Source organism: Dromiciops gliroides, chromosome 2 (genome assembly GCF_019393635.1).
Source record: "Dromiciops gliroides isolate mDroGli1 chromosome 2, mDroGli1.pri, whole genome shotgun sequence".
Lineage (NCBI taxonomy): Eukaryota > Metazoa > Chordata > Mammalia > Microbiotheria > Microbiotheriidae > Dromiciops > Dromiciops gliroides.
Window position 1 is genome coordinate 547,926,892 of NC_057862.1, and position 16,845 is coordinate 547,943,736.

A 16,845-nucleotide genomic window follows, 5' to 3' on the forward strand; every position below is an offset into this window, starting at 1 on the left:
TACCTGAGGATGGAAATAAATCCACAAAACCACTTGCATTTGTACTTTTAACTAACTGATATTATCTTCTGAGACTACCTATTTTACATTTATTCTATGTGGATGCTAAAGGATGTCCCAAAAGTCTTAGTGCAGTTTTAAGCGTTAATGATTTAAGTTGCACTGATTTTTGAGACACCCTGTATCTATTATTCTTCTCTGTCTCTGCCTCTATATGTATATATAAACATGACAAATGTATACATGTATATGTAACATGTGTATATATTATATATAAAACGTTTATATTGTATATTATGTTGTGTGAGTAAGTGTGGGTTGTTTCCCCCATTAGAACAGAAGCTTCTTGAAGAAAAAGGACAGACTTCTTTGGCTTTTCTTTGTATCTCCATTGCTTGGCACACTTGTCAGATACATAATAAGGCTCTTAACAAATGCTTGTTGACCTGAAATAATGACAATAGAAAATATAGATTGATATAGCACCTGCCTCAAAGTTGTGAAAATCAAATGAGATGATGCAAGTAAAAGCCTATATGATGTTAGTAGCTATTATAATTTTTAAAGAACATATATGTAATTTATTGCATACATTTCCCCTTGAAATTTAGAATGGTCATTATAACACACATAGAGTTGGAAAATATATAGAAAACAAGAAATAACCAACATGTACATTTGACTTCCTAATATTTTATACATTTTATACACACTATCTAAATAATTTGGAGAAAACAGAAAATTGTTATAAAATATCTACCTTAGAGGGAAATAGCCAATATAAAAATTCTGGTCTTCATTCATATTAGTGTTTGTTGTTTGTAACACAAAATAAATTTGCTTGAGTAATTCAGTATAGTATTTTCAGTCTTCAAATCAAGACATATTTCTTTCACAAAGGTAGGGAATATTTAAAATCAAACAAATTATATACAAAGAGAACAAAATCTAAGTAAATGATGCTGTGTTAAGAATATGATCTTTTTAGGGGCAGCTAGGTGGCGCAGTGGATAGAGCACCGGCCCTGGAGTCAGGAGTACCTGAGTTCAAATCCGGCCTCGGACACTTAACACTTACTGGCTGTGTGACCCTGGGCAAGTCACTTAACCCCAATTGCCTCACTTAAAAAAAAAAAAAAGTTAAAAAAAAAAAAGAATATGATCTTTTTGTTGTTGTTGTTGTTTTGTTTTTTGTTTGTTTGTTTTGGTGAGGCAATTGGGGTTAAGGGACTTGCCCAGGGTCACACAGCTAGTAAGTGTTAAGTGTCTGAGGCCGGATTTGAACTCAGGTCCTCCTGACTCCAGGAGCTTTATCCACTGCACCACCTAGCTGCCCCCTCCATGGACATTTCAAACACCATGTTTAAAACAGAATTTATTGTCTTTGCCTAAACCCATTCGTCTTTGAATTTCCCTACTTCTTTTTGTTGGGGCAGCTAGGTGGCTCACTGAATAGAGCGTAGGGCCTGAATTGAGGAAGACTCATTTTCCTGAGTTCAAATTTGGCCTCATGTACTGTCTAGCTGTGTTACCTTGGACAAGTCACTTAACCCAGTTTCCCTTAATTCCTCATCTGTAAAATGAGCTGGAGAAGGAAATGACAAACCACTCTAGTATCTTTACCAAGAAATCCCCAAAGTGGGGTCACAAACAGTTGGACAAGACTGAACAATGAAAATTTCTTCTGTTGAGAACACACCATTCTTTCTGTCATGTATTCACACAGGACTCATTCTCTGAGATCCTTCACTCTCATTTATCACCCCCAACTCCCCACCCTGATTCAGGTAGTTTCCTGTTATCTTTTTTTTTTGTTTGTTTTGTTTTGTTTTTTTGCAGGGCAATGGGGTTTAAGTGACTTGCCCAGGGTCACACAGCTAGTAAGTGTCTGAGGCTGGGTTTGAACTCAGGTCCTCCTGAATCCAAGGCTAGTGCCTTATCCATTGCGCCACCTATCTGCCCCCTCCTGTTATCTTTTTAACATATCTCCAGTTCCCTTTTCCTACCACAACCAGACACTCTTATCACACCTTGACTGGACTACTGAGTTAGGCTCCTAATGGTCTCTCTGCATCGGATTTGTCTCCCCATTCCAATCCATCCTCCAATAAAGTTGCTGAATTGACATTTCTAAAACACACACAATGTACATATATGTGCACATACATATATATATGTGTATAGTTACTGCCCTGAACAAGAAGCTTCAATAAAAAAAGAAACTCTGGCATTTATTTAAGAGCTTTTTACGGTCTTGCCACAGCCAATCTTTCTCTCTTACATGTATGTTCACCCTCGTGCATTTACATTCCAGACAAATTGACCTACTTGCTATCCTTTTATCTTTCCTACATTTCATTTCTTTTCTCTGCTCTCTTATCCCTGAAATGTTTTACCTCCTTGGTGGTGGTTGTTTGTCCTTGGTGGTGGTTGTTTGTCCTTGGTTCAGAAGAGGAACATGACATGGGGTGATGTCATGACTTGCACTGACTTAGATTTAAGTGCAGGAGGGCTGTGCAAGGTCACCAACCTCACTCTCTCTTCCAGAGCCATCTGGGTCCAGTGATAAGATACACATCAGGACAGCTCAGCAAGAGGCAATTGGAGTTAGGTAAGTCTTGCCCAAGGTCACACAGCAAACTCAGTTCTTCCTGACTTCAGGGCCAGTCACTATCCACTGAGCAACCTAGCTGCCCTCTCTCCTTGATTCTACCAGCTAGAATGACCCTCCCCACTATCAGGGCCCAGCTTGAGTGCCACCACACTTATCCTTTCCTGATTCCTACATCCTTGTGTTTATTTTGTACATACACATGTCTAAGTATGTATATTTGCCACAGAATGTAAGCTCCATGAGAGCAGGGCCTAATCCCCACTTCTGTAGTTGTACCACAGGACCCAGGACACTAAGTACCTAGCACGTGCCATACTAGGCACTTAATGTCAGTTGATAAAAATGTTCTTCACTGATATCATGCTTAAATGTTAGTCCTTATCCCTATTTTGCAAAGCGATTTTACACACATTATTTCATTTGATCGTCACTACATTGTCGAGGTGTTAGTGCTACTATTCCATTTAACCAATTAGGGAGCTAAGGCCTAAGGGTAAAGAGACTTACCCCAGGGTCACAATTCAAGTGAATGCCAAAGTTTGAACCCAGCGTTGGAATTTGACTACAAGTCCCATGCTCTAAGTCAAATTATTATTTTTTTAAAAGACCATTACATTTAACACCAGGATATCTAGAATTGCTTACCTGGAAGAGAGAAGAACCCTTAAATATCCTGATCGCCCATTTACTATTTATTTCTTTCCACACTGCTCCCCAAATGTATGCTACTTTTGTACCAGCAGTGAAGCTTATAGTCGGTAGTAAGAACAAGAATTTGGAGCAAACTTCATACCAAGCTTCCACAACATAGCTAAAACCTTTCCAGCTTCTGCAAGAGTGTAGTTTCATTACCAGCAACTGTTGTTCCAATTCCTGTTTCATCCTTCACCCAAATCAACAAGTATTAAAGCGTCCACAATGAGCCAGGCACTCGGGCTGGGAGCGGAGGATGCAGGTACGAACAATGAACACAATCCTGCTCACAAAGGAGCCTGGCATGTAATAAAAGGGAGATCACAGAGCAATTCTTGGGCTTTTCCTCTACTCCACAAATCCTATGGGGAGGCAAACACTCCGAGAAGCTTCGTTTGCAGTTTCTACTTATGCAAGCCTCCTCTAACGGAAAAAAAAAAAAAGTGGCAGTATGGCTGGGCGGACTACAAGATGTAAGCAAAAAGACGCTCCAAAGGTTTGCTGGAGGAAGGTTGGCTTAAGCTCTGCACGCTTTTTTTTTTTTTTTTTGGCGGGGCAATGGGGGTTAAGTGACTTGCCCAGGGTCACACAGCTAGTAAGTGTCAAGTGTCTGAGGCCGAATTTGAACTCAGGTACTCCTGAATCCAAGGCTGGTGCTTTATCCACTGCGCCACCTAGCTGCTCATCTGCACGCTTTTTGATGAGCGCAACTGTAAACCGAGGCGGGAGTCAGCAGCCCAGCTCGTCTTCATTTTACAGAGGAAACTGGGCCCGAGGAAAGAAAATAGCAGGGTCAAGAAGAAGAAGATGCGGCTGCAGGACAGTAGCCGATGTGCACACAACGAAATGGCCAGGGAGCTTTTATAGAAGCCTGCGCCGTGACGTAATGACGACGATACGTCGGGATGCACCAATCGCACACGGCCTGGTGGTGGCGGACGCGCGTGTGCCCGCCGTTTGAACTCAACGCGGGTGTGCCTTTCGGTAGCGGGCAAAGAGAGGAGCCCGAGCCGAGTGGGGTGAGTGTGCGCGCCCGCGGCGGGGGCTCGGGCGGTCGCCTTGGCGGGCTGCGCGGTCCTTTCCGCCCCCTCGTCCCCAGCTTAAGCGAGGGGAGCCGTGGGGCTGGGCTGCGCTGGGCTGGGTCCTCTGCGGCGGGGAGAGCAAGAGCTAGGAGGGCCTGGGGCTCCCGGCTCCGCATCCGCCCCCTGGGGGCCCGGGGCCTGGGCGCTCTCGGAACCCCGGGGAGCTGCTGGAGGAGGGGGAGGGGGAGGGGGAGGCCGGGGCTTGTGTCTGCGGGCAGCCGGGGCCCTGAGGTCCAAGTCTGGCATGGAGCGCGGTTCCCGCCTTCCCCACTTCCCTTTCTCTTCCTTTGCCTTCGCTCTCTCTCCCCTGATCCTACAGCCTCGGGCTCCGGCCTCCTCTCTCGGCTGGCCCAGGCTGCCTCCCTTCCCTCTGGGGCAGCCTCTTCCGGGCTACGTCCTTAGGCCTCCCCTCTGGCTGCCTTCTGGACACAGTCCGGCATGTCTAGAACCTTAGAACTAGATACGCGGCGGGCACAGGGGGACCTTCATCGCCCTCCTGGATATTTGCCCCTCTCTAGTGTAGCAGCTCCAAGCTCCGAGTAGAATATATGCTCTGGACATAGTGGGCACGATAAATACTTGTTCCTTTTATTTGATTGTTAGTTGATTTTCCTCAGCAGAGCGAGCCTTCCTACTTGTCCTGTCACTGTAAGGTAATGGGAAGAATGCTGGGTTTCTCGTTTAAGGATTCTGCAACTTACTACCTATTTGTGTGACCTTGGGCAAGTCACTTAACTCTCTGAACCTGAGTTTCCTCATTTGTAAAATAGTAAGGTAATGGGAAGAATTTATGGTTCTATGAAGCCTTATCCTATTTTCCCTGCTTCTGCTGGTGCCAGCCTCCCTACCCTCCCTCCCTTCTCATAGGTCTGAGTGTTTCTATTTTAGGCAAACAAATACATACAAGCCATATACAAGATAAATGGGTAATAATTAAGAGAAGGCAGACATCAGGAAATAAAGGATAGGAAAGGCTTCCTGTAGGAAAAGGTGATTTATTCAGGATTTAAAGATAGCCAAGGAAGTCCGCAGGGAAAGATTAATGGGGAGGGTATTCCAGACATGTGGAACAGCCAGAGAAAATGCCTGCACCTGAGAGATGAAGTGTCTTGTGCATGGAACATCGAGGAGGACTGAATTGGAAGAGTACATGTTGTGTAGGAGAATAAGGTGCAAGAAAACTGGCAGGGGGAAGGAGTCGGTTATGAAGGTTTCTCAACGTCAAAGAGAGTGTTTGGTCCTGGTGACAATAGGGAGCCACTGGAGTTTATTGACTGGGGGATGGACAAAGTTGGATCTGCATTTAGAAAACCATAAATTATCATTAGTTATGTTCTCTTTTTATTTATGTTAAACATTTCCCCAAATCATTTTAATATGGTTCAGTTTTGCTGGCTGCAGATTTGATTTGGCTATGAGTTTGATACCTCTGCCTTAAAGCATTCTATAAATGCTAGCTATCATTGTTATTGTTATCTAATCCAAATCTTTCTAAGAAACTAGAGCCTTGGAGGTTGTGACAGCTAAGCCTGTCCCTTCCCTACCATGCTTTAGGACTGGCGTCAAGTTGGAGACCTGATGGTAACAAGCTACTGGAAATGTAATGGGGAAATGTTTTAACAAAATAAATAAAAATACAGCACAACATACATAATGTTAATTTGTGGTTTTCTAAATCAGTATATGGGCTGCAGGGATCTATTTCTATTTCAGGCTGACACCACTGCTGTACACTATCAAAGATACTTGCCCAAGGGGGAAGACATGATGTGTATACACACATATACATAAATACATATGTATAATAAAAATAACTTGTTTTGAATATTTTGTACACATGCTTTGATAACTAGTGGTATGTTGGAGTGTCACAAAATTAGGACTGGGAATTACTATTCTAAAACATTTACTGGGTTGGTTTTTTTTCTATTTTTCATATAGATGTGTCATTGTATAGCTTCAGACCTTAAACTGAAGGTAGCTAAAAGGTAGAGTTCATATCTGTAAAACTTTTCATTATGATGTCTGTTATAAGATTACATGCAAATTGATATTTAAATACTCTGATAAGATGCCATGTAGTTTAGTAGAATATTTCCTCTGGTTCTAAATTTTAACAGAAATAAGTACTGATGAGTGGAAAATGTGATAATATATTTACTTTTTAAATATATCTATCTATGTAGGCTTTGTTTAGCTATTAAAAATCTGATATTAAAATTGGATTCCCCCCAAAACAAAACCATATGAATACTGATGTTCAAATAAGTTTGGCATAGATTATATTAGAAATGGTGAATCAACAGATCCTTTTAATCAGTGAAAAATAGTCTTAATACTGTGAATAATAGTTTTAAATTTTCTTTTAGATAAAACCATGAAGAAAATTGAAGTGTTCTTGAATTCTGCTTTCTCCATTTTCCCTTGAAGTTTCACTGTGAACAATTAGTTTTAAATAAATTTTCTGTTAAAGTACTTTTTTTCTGGACTGCCTTATCAAGATGATTTCATCATGTCTAAAAAGTCCAGAAACACCAAAGTTTTCGTTAAATTCTTTTCGAAAAGGAAATGCACCCATTAATGCAGTTCTTTCAAAAAATATACCTTCAGAAACTCTTACACCATTAAAGGATTTAGTGAAATATAAAAACAACAATTTAAATGACAACAACAATACAAATGACCTTGAGAAGCACTTGAACCCAGAAGTGGAACATTGTAAGAGTGAAATCAATTCACTTCAGTCAACAATAATAGCTGGTAATTTTGGCTCTGACAATTTTTCGGATGGCTCTGATGAAAAAGCTAATGAACACAAAGAAACGACATTTTTTCTAAATGAGGAAGTTTTCAAAAGGAACAAAACTTTTGACATTGTAACCTATGACTCTCCTGCAAAAATATTTCAAAGAATGAAAACAAAGACACTACAAGCTACACAAAAGCAGTCATTCAGAGACAGTGCAGCTTTGGAGTTACAGAGAAGTCAAAGAGATGTGATCTTGAGTCCTGTTTCACTGGATAAAACTTTTATTTCTGGCTTTCCTGATTTTCATAAAGTATCATCAGATGGTCATTCATTTTCAGGTTAGTCTTATTACGTAAGTTAATGCTAATTACTTTAAAGTGAGAAATTAGGTAATTCCTCAACCAGTGAAAGGTTAAGATTGTATACATATTGAAACTTTTTTGTGCCAATGATGTATTCTGACCTAGAAATAATAACCCAAATCTTCATTATTGCATATGATTTTGGATAGACCGTGAAAGGTTCAAAGGGAATTCTTTAGTCAGTCAATAAGCACCTACTATGTGTCAGACACTGCTGAATGCTAGACATACACTGAGGCAAAAGACAATCCTTGCCCTCAAGGGGTTCGTAGTCTAATGGGAGAGAGAATCAGCAAACAAATATGTATTCAAAAGCTATATACTGGAGAAGTAGGAAATAATTAACATAGGGAAGGCACTAGAATTAAGAGGGATTAAGGACAGCTTTCTATAGAAAGTGAGTTTTTATTTGAACCTTGAAGGAAGCCTGGGAAGCCGGCAAGCCGAGATGGGGAGGGCGTGGAGGACAACCAAAGAAAATGCCCAGAATGGGGGAAATTGGTTCAAGGAATAGCAAGGAGGTCAGTGTCTCTGAATTCAATAAGACATGTGGAGGAAGTAGGGGAACGGTAGCGGGAAGGAGTAGGTTATGAAGAGCTTTGGACATCAGAGAATTTTGTATTTGATTCTAGAGGCAGTAGGGAACCACTGGCGTTTATTGAGTTGGGTTTGGTGGTGGGGAGTCTTCCCAAGAGAAGTTAAAAATTGAGAGACTAAGTAGTACTTTGGAATGTACTACTTCTTCCTTTCTCCTCATCCTTCCATTCATGTAGCCTGAGGAGAGACACTAATGGACATCTCTATTGGCCATTGGACCAGTTACCTATATAGAGAGAGACACTCAAAATGTGGCAGAACTGATTCAGTTAGTTGCTGGCCTTTCCTGTCATTCCCTGCCCATTTCCAGTTAAGTGGAACTGAGAACAGACAAACAAATTTGTCTTTATGACAAATATCATTACAAAAATTTTTTGGTATTACATTTCTTAAGTCTCAGTCAGTGGACCCACTGAGAACAACAAATTCAATATAACGAAATTTTGGTAGAGTGTAGAGTAAATGCTCTTGACTTAGTTACATTGGATTTCAACATCTGTGGTACTAAGTATTTGTTTTGTGTGTGTCAAGAGGCCTAAAGTTTCTCTGATAAAGATCTCATTTCTCAAGTATATAGAGAAGTGAGTCAAATTTATAGAAATAAGAGCTGTTCCTTAATTAATAAATGGTCAAGGGATATGAACAGGCAGCTTTCAGATAAAGAAATGCTATCTATAGTCATATGAAGAAATGCTCTAAATCACTATTGATTAGAAAAATGTAAATTTTAAAAACTGAGCTATCACACACCTATCAGATTGGCTAATATGACAGAAAAGGAAAATGACAAATGTGGGAGGGGATGTGGGAAAATTAAAACACTAATGTCCTATTGATGAAGAGCAATTTGGAACTATGCCCAAAGGACTATAAAACCATGGCACACCCTTTGACCAGGCAATACTGCTGCTAGATCTTTATCCCAAAGAAGTAAAAAACAAAAAAGAAAAGGAGCTATATGTACAAAAATATTTATAGCAACTTTTTGTGTTGGCAAAAAATTGGAAATTGAGGAAATGCCCTATCAATAGGTGAATGGCTAAACAAACTGTGGCATATTGTGCAATGAGAAATGATAAGCAAGCAGATTTCAGAAAAATTGGAAAGACATATATGAACTGATGCAAAAAAATGAAATAAACAGAACCAGGAGAACATTGTACATGCTAACAGCAATATTGTATAATGATCTATTGTGAATCATTTAGCTATTCACAGCAATACAATTATCCAAGAAATTGCAAAGGACTTATGGTGGAAGGTGCTGTCCATCTCCAGAGAAAGAGCTAGTAGAGCCTGAATGCAGATTGAAGATACTTTTTCTTTATTTTATTTTTCTTGGGATTTTTTTTTTGTTTGTGTTTTCTTTCACAGCAAGACTTAGATGGAAATGTGTTTTGCATAACTACACCTGTATAACCTATGTCAAATTGCTTGCCTTCTCAATGAGGGGGAGGGGGAGGAAGAGAATTTGGAACTCGAAATTTGAAAAAAGAATGTTAACATTGTTTTACATGTAATTGGGAAAAAATAAAATATTAAATTTAAAAATGAAGGCCTAAAGCATGGTTAAATTTTTTAAAAATATATTTTGGAGCCCAACTATAATGGTTTTTCTAATTGGGAAGTTTGAACCATAGTGTGGTTTATAACATAGTGTGATTAATAACCAGTTTATTCAAGGAATCCCTAGAAGTATTTTTTTCTTGTACAGGATTTTTAAAATTATTAGATTATTCAATATCTAAAGCTCTCCTTTAAAACATAAGAAAATAAGATCCTAGGAAGGAGAATAAGGAGTAGTCTACATGGATTTTGGAAAACTTAACATAATTTTTTCTTGGGAACATTTTGCTGATGTGGAAGTTTGGTATCTTAACTGACATTTAAGAGTAGTATTTGATAATAAGAACTTTATCTTTAAAAGTTTGCAAAGTGGGGCAGCTAGGTGGCGCAGTGGATAGAGCACTGGCCCTGGAGTTAGAAGTACCTGGGTTCAAATCCGGCCTCAGACACTTAACACTTACTAGCTGTGTGACCCTGGGCAAGTCACTTAACCCCAATTGCCTCACTAAAAAAAAAAAAGTTTGCAAAGCAATGAAACCTTGAATGAAGAATAGCAAGCTTGTTAGGAAGAAAAATACTTGGAGGTTAAGATGGAAGTCAGTATTGAAGGAAGATAGAGTACAGTGTAGGTAGATTCAGAGTTGATTGAACGGTCAGATTTAGAATGGTCAGTAATGGCTAAATGGGTGGCTTGAAGAATGGTCTCTAATGTAAGGCCTCCAATCTGTTACTGGCTCTCTGCTGTTTATTTTTATTAGTGGCTTGGATCGGGCATAAATGGCTTATTTGTCAGATTTGTAGATGACATAAAATCGAAAAGAATAATATATTGAATGACAGAATTCAAAATTTCTAAAGTGCTAGACAAAGCACAAAGTGGTGCTAGAGCTGACATAATACAACTAAATGAAATAGAAATGTAAATTCATATGACTACATTTAAAGAGTTGATGCCACAGGAACAAGATAGAGAAAGAGGTAGGCAAGTTCAAATGGAAAAGATCTGGGAGTCTTAATGGACTGCAAGCTCAATAAGAATCTGCAATGTAGTCCAGCAGCCAAAAATGCTAATGCAGTCTCACTTGCCCCTTAAGAGAGGCATAGTGTCAAAAATGGATGGCTATATGAGAGTGTTGGTATTTTCTGCTCTGGTCAGACCAGGTCTAGTGGTTTAGGTTCATTTCTACCTGTCAGTTTAGGAAGAACACTGATAACACTGATATAGCCAGAAGAAGGTAGATGGCATGATTCATGGTCTGCAATACATTCAATAACAGAGACTGAGGATGTTTATCTTAGAAAAGTGGAGATTTGTTGGGGCAGGGTGCTTCAAGCCTTTAGAAGACTGTTCTTTGGAAAGATTAGGCTTACTTTGTTTTACCCCAGAAAACAGAATTAGGTGCAGTAGGTAAAAGTTACATAGAGTAAGATTGAGGCTTGATGTAAGGAGAAACTTCAGAATAATTAGAGCTATCTAAAAGTAGAACTTGCTGTCCCTAGGAGGTGGTAGTGGATTTTGATCACCAAAGATCTTGAAGCAAAAGCTGGATAGCCATTTGTCAGATCTTTTTTATAGAAACTATTTTTAGGTATACATTGGATTAGGTGGAACTTACTCAAATTCTTAAATAAAAATATTAAACCAGAAAAGGACTAATGATAAAGCCGACTATCCACCTCCAGAGAAAGAACTGATATTAACTGAACACAGACTGAAACACGCTATTTTGTGGTGGGTTTTTTTTTACTTGAGTCTTTTTATATAAAATGACTTATGGTAATGTTTTACATAATTGCACATGTATATATAACCTATATTGGCTTACTAACTCAGGGGAGGGAGGGAATGAGAGAGGGATAGAATTTGGAACTCAAAACTTTAAATAAAATATTAAACCAGATTAGGTGGAACTTGAAATCTCTCTCAACCTATGGATTTACTTTTTGATGTCAGACAAAGAGTCTACCTTTTTGTTGGTGACAAAGGTAAGAATAGAACTCATGTCTCCAGAATCCCAGTCCAGTGTCCTATTGTACTGTGGTACCAATTTCATATATGTAGATTTAAAAAAAATTCACCTTCAAGTTGCGAGGGGTACAATCAAATGGTATTGGGATAGAGGATATAAGTGCAGTGTTATACCTGTTAGAAAATACCCAAGTAAATATTCTATATTGCTGTAATGAAGTCTATTTGATCATCAAATGTTTGTTTTCTGAATAAATTTGTTTTCTTTACCTTTACTGCCTACTACAGGCGAACTTTCTGTTTCTTCAGGAAGAAAAGCTTCTTCCCTAGCTAAAGAGGCTTCCCTGATAAATTTCCAGAATAAATGTTTTCTTCCAGTAAAACAAAAGATCCCACATCAGCAAGAAAACCAAACCTGTCATCAAACTTTAACTTGTGGTAAGTCCTTTGTTCTTATACAATTTCATTGATGAATAGTGTTATTAGTTCAGTATTTGTGTGAACTAAAGCTTCATCTAATATGCAGAAAATCATTATTTTCTTTCTTCCTCTTTCTCTGTATAAAAGCAAGTGTTCATGCCTGTACCTTTAAAAAAAAAAGCTATGTAGAAGAGTTTGAGTCTTAGAAGTGGGAAGGATTAGAGGAAATATTTGGGTAGAAAAAGAACCTGGGTCTTTCAGATGCTTGTATTTAAAACGTTAAGCATTTTTTTTGCTTAACACTTTATAACCTTATAACTCCTTATGAATATAATACAATTTGAATGGTTTTCTGCAGATGTTACAACTTCAAAAGAGAGACATGAAAACATTTCAACTTCAGTAATTCTGAGTGAGGCATTAGCCATGTCCAGATCTACCAGGCTCATTCAGGATGATGAAAACAGAGTTACGAGTGTTGAATTCAGCCTGTACGATACCCTTATTTTGGAAAGCATTGATGCCGATGATGAAAGATCTCAAAGTCCTAATATGAATGGTATCTGTAATGACTGTGTACCTATTAACACTGGCAGCCAATTACCAAAATATGCCTGTGAAGTGTCTCCAAAAGGATTTTTAGAACAGGAAATGAGTGAAGAAAATGAAGAAAAAATCTCTGAGACTGGCCAACAGGGTTCTACATCCCATATGTGTAAAGTTTTGGTTGCAGCTCCTAAAACTCATATAGTAGCACCGGAGAAAAAAGTCTCTAAGGTTTCCACAGGTGTATCACACACCGATAAAAATGCATTTACTGCCCAAAAAAAGGTAGGAACTTTTCTAAAGCTTTTGTTTTTCTAATTGTTATATTAATTGGAAACAGGAAGTAGACATACTTCATATTTTTCCTTCTGCTGTTCTTCAAGTGGTTGGATTTGATGGGCTTCTTGGAGTACTTTGAAGGACAACCTTAAATAACCAATGGTTATCTAATTTAAGATGCAGAACAAACTTAACTATTGAGACAATGTGGCCTACTAGAGCAAAAACCTAGGAATCATTTGTTTTTGACCTTGATCTTCAGCTATTTAAATGTGACCTTATAGGTGTCATTTATCCATTTTGTAACCATTTCCTTATCTGTTAAATGAGGATAGATAATAACCTGCCTTCACTTCTTCCCTTGTGTTGTAATGTCAATCCTTTCTTTGATGTGGATATTTCCTTCAGTAATGTAAATAATAAACCTATCTATATCAGCCTATCTTGTGAAGCTCTTGCTTGTGTCTTCCCATAAATTCTTTAGGTGCTTGACATTGGGTAGATACCATTAGAAAATGCTGGCTGTCCTTTGATTATTATTTGTTCTTATCATATGATGAACCTACTTTCTCTTTTCATCATGGAAGTGAATAAGTCAATTAACTTAGGTAGTATTGTTATTTTTATTATATTGGCTCAGCCTGCCTTGAGCCATTAACATTTCTCCAGTTGTTTAGATCTTTATTTGTATGAAGAGTGTTTTGTAATTGTGTTCATATAGTTCCTGGGTATGTCTTGGCAAGTAGAATCCCAAGTATTTTATACTGCCTGCAAGTGATTTTAAATTGAATTTCTCTTTGTATCTCTTCCTGCTGGGTTTTCTTGGTAATATGAAGAAATACTAATGATTTACATGGGTTTATTTTATATCCTGCAACTTTGCTGAAGTTTTTAATTGTTTTGGCTAGTTTTTTATGTAAACCATCTTATCTGCAAAAAGTGATAGTTTTGTTTCCCCATTGCCTAGTCTTATTCCTTTGATTTCTTGTCTTATTGCTATCATTTGCATTTTAGTACAATCTTGAATAATAATGGTGATAATAGACATTCTTGCTTCTCCTCTGATTTTATTGGAAAGGCTTCTAGTTTATCCCCTTTACAGATAATGCTTGCATGTAGAAGAATTTGCTGTGTCAAAGAGAAAGGCCATCTTCATCTTCATCCTTATCAGAGATGTAGTCATCATAGATGGGAACAAACAGGGAGATAGTAGGAGAAGACATCGAAATTATGTAAGATGAGGAGGGGAAAAAAGGGAGCTATTGGAGAATACCCTCAATTTTTCGAGTTAAGTATGAGATGAACCACAACTAAGAAGGTAAAGGCCAAATTGTGTTGTTATATAGGAGGCTTGAGGAGATGGGCCAAAAAGTTGTGAATAACCACTAAGATGAATAGGATAGAAAATCATTTTAAGAATGTATAAAAGCATTGCTCTGCTGCAGTGAGAGCCTAGTTGATGTTATGTAACATAAGTGCATAGGTAGAGCAAATCAGTTTGGTTTGGTTTGTAATTTGTAACTGCATGGTTTTGATTTTCTCCAGCTCAGTTCAGTAGTTTGTAAATTGGAATAAAGGAGTCAGATGGTGCCTCTACTCCAGGATAGTAGTTTGGGATAGTATGATCAGTGAAAGGACAAGGGATTCAGGAGGTAAAGGATAGCATAGTCTTGAACTGGTTCATCAGGGAGTTGAAATAAGAAAAGGAGAAAAAAGTGACATTGCAGAGGTGATAACCTAACGTAGAATTAAAGAATGGACAGAATGACAGTCACCGTGAAGATGGAGAATAGGGTTATGAAGTGTGAAGCATAGGGAAAAATGGACCCATAAAAGATTACAGGCAGATTAAAAAAAAATTCCAGAGTACATAAGTATGGAAATGGGACACTTGTGGACAGTGACAAGATCAAGGGTATGACTGGCTAGCTGTGCCTAGATGAAGAGGAGTAAGGTCAAATGTTGTTGCTCAGTTTTGTCCAACCACATGACAAAGTCTGTGGGGTTTTCTTGGTAGAGATACTACAGTGGTTTGCCATTTCCTTCTCGAAGGTGTCCCCATTTTACAGATGAGGAACTGAGACAAACAGGGTAAGTGACTTGCCCAGGGTCACATAGCTAGTAAAATATCTGAGGCCAGATTTTAACTCAGATCTTCTTGACTCCAGGCCTAGTGCTCTATCCATTGTACCCTAGCTGCCCCAAAGTCAAACATAGTCTGGTCTAATTCACTGTCTGGCTTGCTCTTTGAAAACAGATTTAGTCTGTTGTGGATGTTGTATCTAGAGCCTTTCTAGCTTGATAGAACATACCAGAGTTTGTATTCTACTAGTCTAGCATTAAGACTCCAAGTTTACCACTCGGCAATAAAACACTGGAGTTGGGACTTCATGGGAGAACTATGTTTTTGCAATAAAATAATGAGAGATAACATCTGAAAACTTTGAAATTGTTAAATCCATTTTAAAATTTATTTTTCATGATAACACTTTGAGGTATGTTCTACAGGTATTATTATCTGAGTTTATCTGAGTTTTATAGATGAAGAAACAGACTTAGAGAATTTATATAGCTTGCCCATGGTGGCCAAAGATGGATTAAAATATAGGCCCTCCTAACTCTAAGCCCACTACCTCTGGACATGATTTAGTAAAATTTGGATTCTAAGAGTAACAATCAATTGAGCTTTCCATAAGTAAGAGAAGCCATCCAAGCTTCTAGGGTTTTAGAGATTTTTATTTTTTGAAAATTTGATCTGAAAGGTAGAAGGAAGGACTTGTCCCTTATTTTTCTCAGCTCCACAGTGTCCATTTGGGAAGGATCTGAAGAAACTTGTGCATTCTTTGAGGGGGAGATTCCTGTAGAAGCTGTAATCTCACTCAAAAAAAGGTCCAGATAACCTAGAGATTGCAGGTCATCTCACTAGTTAAAAAATAAAATACACAATGAAAAGAAAATACATCCAAGCAGAATAATCTATACATTCTGCTGAATTATTAATGGAAAGAAAAGTTCTTAATCTTGTAGGAGAAATAGTTGTGATATGAATGTATTATACCTGATCACATTCTTCTCCACGTTCCTTGGTCTTTTTATTTTTTTATTCCTGAATCTTTTTGAAAAGCAGGGAGGTGTAGGGAAAAGAGCACTGACTGTACTTGTTGTCAGGAGAGACCTGGGTTTGAGTTCTAGTGGGCCAACTCTGAGCCATAATCTCCTCATCTACAAAACTGGGTTAGTATTTGTGTTATCTGCCTCACAGTGCTGTGAGGAAAGCATTTTGTGATAAATGGCTAAAGGATAATCACATGTAGTTTTCATATAAATCTAAACTGTTCCATGAAAAAAAATGTCCCAGACTGTTAATAATGAAGAAATGCAAATTAAAATAATTCTTTAATTCCACACAGATGTTCTCCAGATTGGTAAAAATGACAGAAAAGGAAAATAACAAATGTTAGAAGCATTGGTGGAAGTGTGAATTGACCCAACCATTCTGGAAAGCAATTTGGGATTGTGTCCAAAAAGTCTCTAAAATGTGCACATACCTCTTGATATAGTAGTGTATTACTACTAAATTTATATCCCCAAAGAGATCAGAGAAAGAAGAAAAGGCTCTATATATACAAAAATATTTATAGTAGCTCTTTTTATAGTGACAGAGAACTGGAAACTAAGAAGTGTTGCCCACCAATTGGGAAATGGCTAAATTATGTTACATGAATGTAACATGAATGATAAAAGGGATGGTTTCTTAGAAAAATCGGGGAAGACATATGACCCTGATGCAAACCAAAGTGAGCAAAACCAGTCAAACAATTTATATAATAACAACAACAACATTGTAAAACAACAACTTTGAAAGACTTAACCCTGATCAAGGCAGTGACTAACCACAATGCTATAGCGCTAGTCAAGAAGCACGCTACCCAACTTGTACCAGAGAATGGATTCAAGATAACAGAGTGA

The 16,845-nt window shown here is 38.2% G+C and overlaps 1 protein-coding gene across 1 annotated transcript in view; it reads left to right on the plus strand.

The window, feature by feature from the left end:
* The first annotated feature begins 4,245 nt into the window (after nucleotides 1-4,245).
* Nucleotides 4,246-16,845, plus strand: part of MIS18BP1 (MIS18 binding protein 1) — a 44,057-nt gene continuing 31,457 nt past the window's right edge. Inside the window, exons 1-4 of the mRNA XM_043987472.1 lie at nucleotides 4,246-4,325; nucleotides 6,758-7,475; nucleotides 11,920-12,069; nucleotides 12,410-12,882. Coding sequence (XP_043843407.1) covers nucleotides 6,890-7,475; nucleotides 11,920-12,069; nucleotides 12,410-12,882 — 1,209 coding nt within the window. The 5' untranslated portion in view covers nucleotides 4,246-4,325; nucleotides 6,758-6,889. The remainder of the gene's footprint in view (nucleotides 4,326-6,757; nucleotides 7,476-11,919; nucleotides 12,070-12,409; nucleotides 12,883-16,845) is intronic.